Genomic DNA, 13,517 nt, shown 5'->3' on the forward strand with positions numbered 1-13,517 from the left:
TGGCTTTTACTATCCCATCTTTCACTGTCTCTCTTGATTCTCTGGAGGTATATTTAGAGATGCTACATCTCCTTTTCTTCCGGCTCTCAACATGCCTCCCGCTCCCAGCCTTGCAGATGGGATCTTCTTCCCTCCCTCCCTCCTCCCATCTGTAAACCCCTACAGCTGGCTGGGGAGCCACGGATGGAGCTATTTTAGTACAAAACTTGTGTTTTTACAAGAAAATGATGTCTGAAGGGGCTGGAGCTACCCCCAGACATGGCCTGGCTACAACTAAAAGTTACTGCTCCGTGACGTATCTAACAGCTGAGAACAGAGCCGCGTCCCTCTCCTGCCCCAGCAGCCCCATTTGGAGGGCGAGTCCTGGACAGATTCAGCTGCAAAGACAAAAGTTGTGGAAAAGCAACAAGTTCAGGGTATTAAAACCAGGGGCTGTGCCTCCTGGACGAGCAATAAACCATTTATACAGCTGTAGAACCACGCCCCTCCGGCTCACAGAAAACTTCCCTTCTTAAAAACAGCTCCTTCTGGCCCAAACAGCTACAATTACAGCGCCGCGCTGTGGAAATCCACAGTGCCAGGGTGCCAAGAGACACTTTGGCGTGGCGCTACCGGAGTTTCACCTAAATTAAGGCTCAGGCTGACCTCACCGATCATCCCGAACTACTCGAGCGACGCAGCGCGAGGACTAAGGCGAGAGGACGCGGGGGCCTGCGGGCTGCCGGCTCGCTGCGCGGGGACCTTGGCAAGCGGAGAGGGAGGAAACCGAGTAAAACCAGACTGGAAATACTTCACCCACAAGACACCTTGTGGAAATTTTATTATATAGAGTGTAAAATGCAACTGTCAGTCAAATAAAAAGAACACTTTTTTTTTTTTTTTAAAACACCATGCTCAACATTATCCAATTGCGTTTCTTTATAGTTAGACATTTCAAGCATAAGGAAAAATAAGGAAAGAACCCAAGAACAGTAACTTCAGTACATTTCAAAACGGAATGTCCCGCAGGGCAATTAAAAATGCAAGAAAAAATAGCTTCAATTCCGTTTTTCCTTTAAAAATACACTGTTATCTGTACAAGAAACACTACAGTAAACATTGGAAATCATATTATCCCTTTTATTAAATCAAAATTATTTAGCGCATACTGTGGTTAATACTAGATTCATTTATTTCTCTAGGTAATTTGTCAAATATTAGATAAGAAAATATTTAAAAGAAATGAAAAAGCAAAAAACACCTTGGAATTAAAAAATAGTTACTACCTTTTATATGGTTTTATGTTCCACAGTGTTTGTTAAAGGTACTAATAGCAGATTCATTTTAATATTAAAAATAACAGTATTTATATTTCTGAGAGCATAGAGGAAAGTTTTTTCTTTTTTTTTTTTTTTAGTTTTGGTTTTTTTTTTTTTTAAACAAGCTTGGAGGTCTTAGATACATAAATGCAACTAGCAATGGAGACATGAAAAAATGTATTGCTAAAAAAATTAACACGTTTTTATATTACCCCTTTAGACTCTAGAAATTATACAAACCCTACAAAATGCCCCCCCCGCCCGTAACTTGCCTGACAGCAAAACAGTAACTGCCTCAATACAGAATTCACATAATTAATTACAATACATATCATAGTTCAGTTTTTAAAAAAATGCAATAAAATCAAAGACAGCCAAGATACAAGAAATTAGAAGTAAAACATTTAATGAATTTACATATTTAAGAATATTTAAATACTGTTTAAAATTTTTTTTTCTTTTTAGGATTTGTTACATACCACCTAAGACTTCCAAGCCACTCTTTCTGTTGCAACAGAAAAGATCGAAAATTAAAAGGAAAAAACACACAAAAAACCCACATGTTGAAATGTCACAGCTCTGGGGTGCGTTTTGGTGCCTGCAAATTCTCTGGCTTCTCTCCAAAAAGAATCCCGGAGGTTTTGTTTTGTTTTTTTTTTTTACAAATTTGGAAACAAAATTACCAGCATGTCCATAAGTTTAGTACATTACTAATTGTTCCTGATTCTTAGAAAAGTTCAGTATAGATTATCCTACAACTAGTGTTTCACAAACAAACAGAAAAGTCTTCATCAAAATGTTGCAAATCTAGAAACCTCTGTTACAAAAAGGTTTTCTTCCACAATGATTCCAAGAGAAGAAAAAAAAAAAAAAATTGCCACGAGGACCTTGTTCTACTGCTCCTAGAGAGAGAGAGGGGAGAAAAGGAAAAGTTACTCAGCGGCAGCAAATTCTTAAAGCTGTCGAGCCCTCCTCCCCCGACACAGATAGGTCTCTCGCTCCCCGTTCCAGCCAAGCAGCATCTATACCTCAAACACCGCTTCACGCCGTTACCGAAGAGATCTCTGCCCTACCGCCCGCCATCCCTGAGCTCTCCTGCCAGGAGTTCATGCCTCTTATCGAACAAGATTTCTCTTCTCTAGAGGGCCAGACTTTGAGAGAGGAATGAAGAGAACTCCCTTTTATCACCGCTTCTAGGTCACACTTGGCCGGCGCCCGCGGCAAGCGCCGATTCCTGCACCCGGCTCGCCCCGCTCGACCTCGGCGGTGCCGGAGAGCAGCAGCGGGGAGGCTGCAGCTGCCTGAGCACGGTGCTGGCTCCCCGTGCCGCCTGCATCCAGACCAGCTCCTGCTCCCAGGAGCCAGAGTGAAAACACCATTTCACACGAAGGGGTACGTGTGCTTTGCACATACTTTTGGCCAAATATTGAGGCATTCGCTCTGCGAACCTGGCGCTCAGGAAAGCCCTGCACGTGCGATCAGGATAAATCCAACACAACCGTCCTACGGTCTGAGCAACAGGTGAGGTGAGATTTTACTTCTTCTGTTGGTTAATCCTAATTATTTTTCAACAGTTTTCCGCTCCCTTTCAGGACAGGGCACTCAGCCCCCAGGCAAGCGCACAGCTCCTCTCCTACCACAACGCTTGCAGGAGAAAAGGCAAAGCCTGCACACACGGTCCTGGATCGCACGAGGTGCCAGCGTTGTGCTACTTTGCCAGCCTGGTTTAATTTGTTTTACTTTAATTCCCCAAAGTCACAAAACAGCCTGAGGCTTGTAAGGAAAGGCCCCCAGGAGAAAGAAATAACCTCCCAGTTCTCTCCCAAAAACCCCTCACCCGGGGAAATAAAGACTCTGACGCTGAAACAACATGACAGGGAGCAGTGAGCAATTTCTCACTTCTGTGATCACTTCCTCAGCCACAAAATATCTCTCTGCTTCACACAAAGCAGAGTTCCCACAGCGGAGCAAGGCCAAAGTACCGCACTCCCCACGGGAAAGAGCAGCAGGGTAGAGGGAATACGGATACAGACCTGGCTGTGGGCCTGAGCCTGCCCTAGTGTCTGCCCGTAGTAGGCAGCCTGCTGTCTGTAATACTCTGCCCAAGCCATCGTGTAGTCCGGCTGGGAACTTGCCTGAGAAGCAGCACTGGCAGCATGACCTGGAGGAAAAGAAGAGAAAAGGGAGAGATGAGCAATTCAGTAAGACCAAGCCCAGGCTTAGGACCTCTTTTTGTAAAGCTTAAAGAGCAGCCAGCCCCCTTCCGACAGCTGCAGGCATCTGAAAGAGCAACATGGGCTATCTGCTGTTTGGATGTGACGGGATAGGCTTTGAGCTGGCTTGCGAGTGACAAGCCAACAGCAGCCAGAAAGTGTTAAGAGACCGATCCTGGGCCTGCAGGGACAGGGTCTGCCGGCCTGCACTCTTCATCCTCGGCCCGAAGGCTCCGGCAGCACGGTGGATACAAATCCAGAAGTTGGCATCATGCGCTTCTTAACAGGGTGGAAGAAGCCAGGCCTGTGTTTTTCCACATGGGCAGAGCCCTCCTACCCTCTCAACAACCTGCTTTCAGCTTTCTAGTTTTTTGTTAGCATCAGTTCTTGTCGTGCGCTTTGTTTCCCCCAGGCAGGCCAACTGCCAGCGTGGACACGAGGTCTGCGGTGGACTGGGGTTCAACAGGAGCACCCCTCCCGAGGTGCGACAGCAGACAGCACAACTGAGAGCTCGCAGGGGGAGAACTCCATGCACCATCACCAAGAGGACAGGACCAAAGGGGTTCTGTAGAGGACTGGAAGCTAATAATGGCAGGGGATGGAGACGCAAGTCATCGGATTAGAGTTAACTCTGTTTACGACAAGAGTTGATTCATCTCCAATAACCCTGTTTCACTCACTCTGTTTTTTGAAATACTCCTCCCATGCTTTGCTGTAATCGGGATGGCTGTTCTGCTGCTGGCTCTGTTGGCCTGTGCAAAGATGACAACAAGGGGCACATCAGTACGGAACAGGTGACAGTTTCCAGCCAGTGACATCTGCCCTTCCACTAGACAGGCCCTGGATCTCCCTCAGCTGCCCTGACTTCACACTTCAGCTTCCACCTTTCTACAGTGCTGGGCATCTTCAGCTCAGGGAAAGCCAAGGAAAAGCTCAAGTTCCTGATTTCATCTCACCTGCGCCCTGCTAAAGGGCATTAAGCCAAGTCTCCCCCGTGCTGGGACCTGCTCACGCCAAACCACATTTGCTGGGAGCTGCCAGGTTTGCGTATCAACCACCCGAGGCTGTCAGCCCACTCCCATCTAGCACGAGGATGGAGGGTTCAAACCCCTGATGGAACCGAGACCTGTCATCTCGATCTCCAGCCATGGAGCTGCCAAGGAAACGGCCATGTTTCGAGTCATCTCACGTGGTTCTCAGGGGTCTGCATCCTTCACTCCCCCACTTCTGTCAGCAGAACACGTCTGAAGAAGCTCCAGCGGGCAATGCCTGCCTGCACCACGTATCCACACGCAAGCCTCCAGCGCACCATCTGCCCCTGCGCACAGCTCCAGGGCAGCCAAACTGCTCCTGGCTGCAGGGTCCTCAGCTCCTGTACTGCACCGAGAGAGACCTCACGGACTCCAAAACCTTGGTCTTCACCCAGCACAGACTCCCCCTCTTTGAAGCACTAAGACACCTTCAATCCAGCACGTCTAAGTGCTGGTGCAGGGGAGAATCCAGCCAGCTGGGAGCAGAGGCGGGATGCCCACGCTTCCCTGAGTCACAGTTAAGAGCAAAGAGCCTTCAGCCAGACACACAGCAAACAAAAGCCCTGAACAGAAAACACAGCAGTTGGAAAACTGCAGAGAGAGGCAGGCACAGCGAGAGCGCGAGTGCTGAGCATCAGCCACTGCACACAGGGATGGCAGGCAAGGACAGGGACGGGCGTGGAGGAGAGCTGTCCCCAGCCCACCCGCCCGCGCTCCGTGTACAGCCCTGCCCCGTGACACCAGCCAAAGGGGGGCTTCGAAGCGGCGGGAAGAGGGAAAAAATAATACACTGCAAGTGTGAAGTGGGTGGAGGGATCAGGGCAGCAGTGTCCTGTCCAGGGGCATAAAAGCGGGTTAAAAGACTTGACCAACGCTACAAGTCAGGACCTTTTCTGGCAGAGGTCAAGGCTGCCTCAACTGTCCACCTGCTAATGCCAACAAAGGACCTCCTTCAATGCCTTTTCTTCTGGGAGAATTACAGTCTGCAGCAGGCTGAAAGGACACGCAGCTAAATGCGTTTCACAGCAAAATGTTTCCCCAGCCAGTTAATTTATTTAAGATGGGGGAAGTAATTAAAATCTAAATACATGTGTAGGGGGTGGGGGTCTGCCCCTCCTCCCACGAGGAGGGCACTCTCGAGCCCGTCCCTAGGAAGCCTGCTCTGCTCGGAGAGCGACTCAACTGCTCTGACCGGGCTAGCGGAGCCGCAAACGGGATGCAGCACTCGGGAAAGGAACACTTGACAAGTCTGTTTTCAAATTAAAACTGAAAGTGCAAAAGCAGATATTTATCTAGTTTCTTATAATAATCCTCCCACGCCTTGGTGAACTCCACCTGGCCTGACTGGGTACCACCGTGATCTGCAGCAGGAGAAGAAAGCAGTGAAGGCTGCTTAAAGCACAGCATCATCTTGTCTGTCCTCTCTCCTTACCAAGACTGCCTTCAGCGTGCCTGGCTATGAACAGGAACACGGAGGATCCTAAGTAGACATGGAACTAGAGAGCCAACATCTTCCATTAACTTCAACAGCAGAAATAAGACATCTGCTCCCAAAACGTGGCCTTGTGGTACTAAACCTGTACAGGGGGAGGATAATGGCGAGGCAGGATGCTTCACTGGCCTCGGGGCCACTAGAAACCTGACAAACTCATTGCAAAGCGGTCATCATTGAGAGACAAGCTGCACTGTGGGTAATCGGGGGATTCAAGGGGGCTGTGAGGCCAGGGGGTGAGAACCTGAGACATGACTGTATGTTGCAGGAAGGGAGATGACTTTTTTTTTCCCCAGCGACTGGTGGGCAGGATAAGAGGATGTTCCAGGGAGGTAAGAAAGAAGGTGAGTTTCTAAAGGCCTCTTGCAAGGCAAACAGCAATGCCCACAGCGGGGGGTTGGAACTCCACGATCTTTAAGGTCCCTTCCAACCCAATCATTCTGTGATTCTATGATTCATAAGCATTTATTCAAAGGCTTTATCGGAAGACAAAAATGACATTTTTTGGCAGAGCTTTCCCCGCTGCACTGACTGCTCTGCTTGCCAAAGCCCAGAGCAGTCTTTGGGGTGCACAGGAAAGGACTGGAACAACAGTTTTTCCTGTAAAACAAGCTAATGGGAAAACACTCTTTCTCACTACCATACTATTGCAGTCCTGTACAAAAAAGGTCCTTTCAAGCCCACCGTTGCATTTTGCTGTCCTGAAAACAGAACAACTATTGACCTTCTACAAGTCCCTGGAGTTCAAAAGAAAAATCAGGATTTTTAGAGTGTAGCTGCTGAGGTGCAGGACCCTTCCAGAGACATTTTTTTCAGAGTTTAACACACACTTCCCATGCAGGGTTCCTATGTCCTACTGTCGCACGCATTTTAGAAGTGCACTGAGTTCACAATGCAGCATTGAGGATTTCCAAATTTCATATATGGACCATTTCATAAACATTAAAATGTGATTAGTGTTACAGGGAATCACAAGTGCAATTGCAGGCATTGCTCCTCCAATATTCCCTCTACCTCAGGCACCTCCAAAAGTAGAAAATTATACTGAAGTTAATAATCTACTTCATTGCTAAATCAGCCTTAGCACCGAAAAGCACCTGTCATTAAACCCCTTTAAAATTAACCCCCACACCCACAATATTTGGTGCTTAGCTTTAGTTTTCACAAGACCAGGCCACTAAAAAACTCTTATTTCCTGAAAAATAGTGATTGAAAAGTGTCTGTTGGATATTACTGCCCACCACACGAGCTTTGAGACTGCCAAGCAGACTATGGATCTGCTCTGCTTAGGGCAAACCATTACTCCGGCCGTTGAAGACACAGGATGATGCAGATGCCATCACCACCAATGTAATTTACTACTTCAGTTACCCTGAAAAGGTGGACTCCCTGTTCCAACCTGCTGAAATTTGACTAAATAGAGTTTTAGGAAGAAGTGACACTTCGAATACGGAAGAATAACAGCCAGCTTGACTTAGTTGTGGTGGCTTGAAGTGGAAAGGCCAGCAGCAGGGGTGATCTGTGCTCAGTTTTTCAACTTACAACTAAGGACATGTGTGCCCCCTTTTTTAAAAAAAAAATTGTAAAGCTAGTTATCCCGCTGGCCTCATTCTGAGCATTCAGCACAGTGGAGGCTGAGCAGTTCTCATCAAATCCCAAAGGGAGACAAGGGGACACTACTACAGCCAGCAGTAGTGAGTGAATGAGGACAGAAGCCCTCCCCTATCCCTTCTTCATTTTTTCTGCATCTCCTTTCCCAGTCTTGCTAGCAGACTGGGAATTCACCAGACACAGTGCGCCTGTTAGGTGGTAGTGGAGTTGGAAAGTGCTGGCCTGGAGAATCCTCACAGAAGAAAGTATAAGGCAGAAATAGCTTTGATAGAGAGGAACAGACAGCAAGGAGCAAATTTCCACACAAAGAGAGCAGAAACAGGCAGTAAGCAGTTAAGTGCACAAAAAGCATTACAGTTTTCAATGGACTTCAGTTTATTCTGAGTCAAACACCACAGCATGCCTCCACACACCTCTTCAGCTCAGGGAATTATTTTGCTGTTTTCACACAAGTGGCCTCATGGTGTACCTGTGTTTTGCGGGCATGAAGCAGCAATTGCAAAGGGAACACCAACCCTTTTCCAACCCAGGTGCTAGATACTTACTTGGGACTTGCTGTCCAGGCTGCTGCCACGTCTGGTAGGTGTTACCCCAACCCTGTGTCATGAACGCCTGAGGACCACTGCAGAGGACAAAAAGGCACGATGAAGTAGACAAGAAAATGCTTAATAGGCCATATACATTAAGTCACTCGCAGAACTGAAATGGTTACTCATAGCCAGCGACTGCTGAGCAAACAGGTGAACACAGGAACAAAAGGAAACACTGTGTAGGCGTGAGTGCTGACTGATATTGGTCGGCTCACGACGCCAAGACAAAGATACATCATACAGAACAGTGCTCCTTGTGATCTATGCAAGCTTCTTTCCATGCTCTCACTGAGCTAGAGACAGGAATTTTGGAGATGCCAATGCCTGCCTTGTTCATCATTTAATAGCTAAAATCCTTCCTGCAGTCAAGCTTAAAGGTCTCATCTCACTCGCTTTTTGCTTCCGAATGCTCAATCTTTAAAAGGCTCCACTTATACATCACCCCTTCAGTGCCCTCCACCCTTCTCCCAGTGCTTTTACAGCTCCCAGCCACTCCCCACAGCCCATCCACGACGAGACGAGAAGCTTACTTTTGATGAGGTGTAGCAGGTGCTTGGCTGAATGGACTTTGACCAAATCCTCCAGGTCCACCCATGCTGGTACCCTGCCACAGAATCCACAAAAATTTAATACCAGCTCTAAGCACAGGGTGGAGGCAGCTAGTACAAGCAGTAAGAAGGGAAAAGAGTCTGGAACACGTTCCACTAAACCCCAGAATCTGAAAGAAGTGACTGATTCTCCAAGGACGAAGTTCTCAGGACTGTCAGCACACTCCAGGAGCCCAGCTTCAAAAGCAACTCCGGTCAGCCCACAAAGAGGCTAAGGGGACTACGGCATGGTTGGAAGTTTTCCTTTAAATAGTTTGGATCCTGAGGCTGGTATCACACCTTCTTCTCTGAGGCAATTCAGCAAAAAGGTTGCTTTTCAGCTTTACCAATGCCCCAGTTCAGTATTTTCTGTACTTTCTTTTACCCAAGTCTCCCCCTTCAGCAGTACTCCAGCCTGACGTTATTAAGCTTCAATACCACAGCACTGCATTAAGTGGAAGATAAAAGTCATCCTGGATTTACTGAAGCAAGGAGTTGAGTGTTACTTTCAGGATGATGATGCCAGGATTGTGTCACTCTCATGGAGTGATGCTACCGTCTTCCCTTCAAAAATCTCCTTTGACAGCCCTCTCATACCTTATTACTGCTGCTCTTTTCTCTCATGCAGCTGCACATTACTCCAAATTATGTCAGCAAACAGTCAGATCCTTCAGGGACCACAACAAAATTACTCCAATGGATGCTGAAGGGCCAAAGTTCAAGGTAGCTGCTAACAGGCAAATGGTTTTGAAGCTAAATAACGTAAGCGTGTGTACTCCACACCATCCTGTAAGTCCAGGCCTGTACGTACCTAAGAGTGAAAACACCATGTCTGAAAGAGACAGACCAAGATCAGAGATGGAACTTACACCAACTTTCTCATCTATGAGATGTCTAGCAAGTTCAATTTGCTGCGGAACTCCTCTGATTGTGAATATTCGTACACCAGGGTCTGTGTTCGGAGGCGGGTTTCTCTGGAGCTCCACATGGGCTCCTGACTGCTGATTTATGCTCTTGATGTTCTCACCACCTGAGGAAAAGAAAGCCAAGACATTAGGAGGGATATTCAGCACTTCTGTCCAAAAAAGCGTACCAAAGTCCGGTTCTGGTAACGGAGTATGGTTTTAAATACCTTCTGCGTGCCTCAAGGGAGGTGGGCTGAGTATGGCAACAGCATAAGAAACCACAGTACCTGAGCTCACGTTGCTCCTTTAAATTGCCTCATAAGCACGACCTGAAACTGGGAGCTACTGCAGCGGTTTTTGCAGTCATGGGTGGTGCTGTTTTAAGAATACAGTCAGTCTCCCTGCTGAAGATTCCTAGGCTCCCAACAAAATGCAGTATGGCTGAGATATGCTTTAACAAACCAGATGCAAAACCTGTACTGACTGAATTCCAGTGTTTTGCACAGCTGTTCACAATCCTCAAGAAAAGAAAGTCACCTGCAACTGAAGTAGGCTTTTTCTTTCTTCTATGAGGCTTTTTCCCATCACTAGACATTTCATTCCACTAAGGAAAAAAGCCACCAGCCACAGACCATGTAGCTTAAAAACAACGCTAAAGCTTTCTCACAAGCACGTGCTACTCAATAGCTTATTCCCTTATACAGAAGCCTCCGCTGACCACGCTCCCTGTTCGCACCGCAGTGTCCGCATCCCTCCACACAACCGCAGCAGTGCAGAATCCCAGGCAGTTTCCCGCTATTTCAGTTATTTGCGCACGCAGTGAACATATCTGGCTAGTTTGCCATCTGGATACACTGGAGCACAGGAGTGCTTCCAGCAGGATGAGGCAGGGCCAGCCCAAGCAGATCTGATTTCCTGAAGACCTGCTAGGTCTCAGTCTCTTAATGAAATTTGCTTAACAAAAGCCTCAGCCAATGTTACAATGGTTCAATTCTTCTTTTGGAAGCTCACACAACTTACAGACCAGCTCCACTCAACTGGAGAAATTACAGGGTGCGGGGAAGGAAGGGGTTTTTACAACTTTTAAATCCCAAACCAAAAATCAGCAGCCAAAAGGACATACAGCAAGAAAGAAAGAGAGCAAAGGAAACTAACAGACATTTTCGTTTGGTTTTAAATAAAAAGAGTTTCCAAAAAACGATCGCCTCAATTTTGCTCACATTTCCATCTCTATACATCCAGCACAACTTCAAAACAAACTGTGGATGTTGCAGACACTTGGTTCGTTTCATTGTAATGGACTCGTGACCTTTTTAACATTTTAAAGCCTTCTTGGGGAAGGGAGGAGGAAAAGTTGCCAAAGGGCAATTAACTCTTTCTAAATGAATTTTTGAAGATGCATTTAACAAAAGATAATCGTGTCACATCCCTGGGCAGACAACAGGGATTGTACTGTGCAGCCAAAAGCCAACCCACTTATTTTCAATCAAGCATGGGAAAGCAGTAAGACAAAGTTTCAAACCCAAGACGTTTTATGTAATGCTTTTGTCTGATGCAGACTTGTTTGAAGCTCTGTTTTTTACACATTGAGGTGAGATCTGAATCAACAGCCGCTTCATCTGCTTAAGGAAAACAGAGGACCCTTTCAGCCAACACAATTTGGATCATGAAGGAGTGGGAGAACCTCTTTACTGGGCAACACAGGCATAACCACGGGTTGCTGCTCGCACAGCAGACTAGGTTTCTCCTTCCAAAGGTGGATTAAAAATGGAAGCACTCTTAAACTGGAAGCAAGGAGAATACACATTTCAAACAATTTCCCCATTTAGGATCCAGCACCAAGTTTGTAGTTGTTGGGACTGTTCCCCCATCAGGTCCCTCCTAGACCATACTGCAGGATCAAGTTGGCTCTCCCAGTTTGGTCAGAGGCTGCAAGCTCATGCTCTGCCACACAAGGACTTGGTGCCCTTCTCCTCCTTACCCTCCAGTCTGGTACAAAGCGCTCCCTCCCACCCAAGCTATCCCAATTCAGCCTCCAGAACATGCAAATGAAGTGACGCAGCCAACACGATGCTGCTCGGTGCCGGAAGGAGTTCATCTTCTCCCATAATGAGGTGACCCGCTCGGCACATGGTGGCTGTCTATAGACGCATTCAGCAGCCCGCTCCATTCTTCTACCTGATGTGGGGCAGAAGTGATCCAAGAGTGGCCCCCCAGCTGGACGTGAAATCGTAAAGCAATTAATCAAACCCGCTAAAAGGCAGAGCTGACAAGAGCCAGGCCGGCCACGTTATCTGTCAATATTGCTGTATTTATCATGGAAATCCAGTGGGGGCCCAGAGAGGCTGCGGTTTGTTTCCAAGCTCCACCAAACAGAGAAAGCGCTTGACATGTGTATGGTGCTCTTCTCCACCCTTCCTCCAGTCTTTCAGAAAAGAAAAGCTGCACCTACCCACCCTCTAGAGGAAAAAGCTACGCACAGGATTTACAGGGAGCAGAGCACTTATCAGCTCATAAAAGCTCATGCTCCCAAGCTGAGAAGTGATGCCCACAAGAAAAGGGCCCTAGATCTTCTATCATACATGCTGCAGAAATTGAACTGAGAAATTTCCTCATCTCCCTCTTTCTCTCCCGTCTCAAGCAGCAGTTGCCTGGCTGCGTTGCGTACACTACACGGAGGGCCCAAGATACCCATTGCTCAGGTGATAACCTCCGAGACCAAGCTACACGTGCCCAGAGGACTCAGACAGAGAAGGCTAATAGCCAAGTCCTATATCACAGGGAGGGGGAAAACAAAAAAACCAAAACAAAACAAAAATGATTAAAAAAGCTGGAAACTGCTCAGAAACAAAAAAGGAAGGAGCAAAGGTTTTACAACTATTTACTGTTAAAAAAGATCCCATTAACATCCCCTCTCCCCTACATTATCCCTCAGGCAGTGGGAGAGGAAATAAGAAGAATCAGGTGTCTTGCATCCACATACAGAGAGTGCAGTACACCCCTCCTGGTCCAGGCCCCAAAAGGCAACGCTACAGCCATCACTCACTTGACAAAAATGAAGGCTGCAGCAGACTAAAAGCACAGGCGCTGTAAGAACACCGATTACAAGGTGGTATTACAAAGCTACAAGCACTCAAATCACCATACAACTAGTAATTAGTCACTCCAGAAAGCTTCTGATCTGGCCGGTTAAGAGTCTCTGTTTTGCTGTTGTGGAAACAAAGGTAAAAAGCTGCCCGCCGCCCCCACAGCGAGCCTGTGCCAGCCTGGCACTGGAATGCTGGGACATCCAACTCCGCTACCTACACTTATCTCTTCAGCACACAGTGCACTCTGTAGTCACAAATGCTCCACTTCAGTGCACTGCTGAACAACAAGTGACCTTTCTGATCCTTTATTAAGGATGACTAATGGATACAGCAATAAAGTGTCATTATAATCTGATTCTTTCGTACACTCTTATTTGTGGGCTTAAAATTTCCTTTGCTTGATCTTTTGCCCAACTGGACTGTTCAGTGAGACCAAATACAATCACTCTGCAATCTCTGCATAATGGGGAGAGCAGGTGTGTTTTCATATTGAAACAAGTTTTCAGGATTGTGAACAGGTTTATGGCAAAGAACAACATGTGAAGAGAATTGCAGATACACCGCTGACAGGCCTGCGTGCCGTACCTGCATCCTTGTCATTCAACAGGGCAGCAGTTCAGGGTGCCACAGGGGCCAGACGCGTGGAAAGGAACAAGTGAGACGCAGCAGGGTTGTGCAGGAGGGGAAGAGGCCACAAGATG

The 13,517-nt window shown here is 47.2% G+C and overlaps 1 protein-coding gene across 3 annotated transcripts in view; it reads right to left on the reverse strand.

Moving 5' to 3' along the window:
* Positions 1-787: 787 nt before the first annotated feature.
* FUBP3 (far upstream element binding protein 3) overlaps positions 788-13,517 on the reverse strand; it is a 40,693-nt gene continuing 27,963 nt past the window's right edge. For 2 of the 3 annotated variants that reach the window (XM_086763656.1, XM_086763655.1), the window contains exons 14-19: positions 9,692-9,852; positions 8,766-8,839; positions 8,191-8,267; positions 4,192-4,263; positions 3,332-3,459; positions 788-2,200 (exon numbers count right to left, since the gene is read on the reverse strand). In XM_086763656.1, the coding sequence (XP_086619782.1) occupies positions 2,192-2,200; positions 3,332-3,459; positions 4,192-4,263; positions 8,191-8,267; positions 8,766-8,839; positions 9,692-9,852 (521 nt within the window). In that variant the 3' untranslated portion in view covers positions 788-2,191. The remainder of the gene's footprint in view (positions 2,201-3,331; positions 3,460-4,191; positions 4,264-8,190; positions 8,268-8,765; positions 8,840-9,691; positions 9,853-13,517) is intronic. The other variant, XM_086763657.1, reaches the window with a different exon arrangement.

The sequence above is a fragment of the Chlamydotis macqueenii genome, chromosome 20 (assembly GCF_036417535.1).
Source record: "Chlamydotis macqueenii isolate bChlMac1 chromosome 20, bChlMac1.mat, whole genome shotgun sequence".
Lineage (NCBI taxonomy): Eukaryota > Metazoa > Chordata > Aves > Otidiformes > Otididae > Chlamydotis > Chlamydotis macqueenii.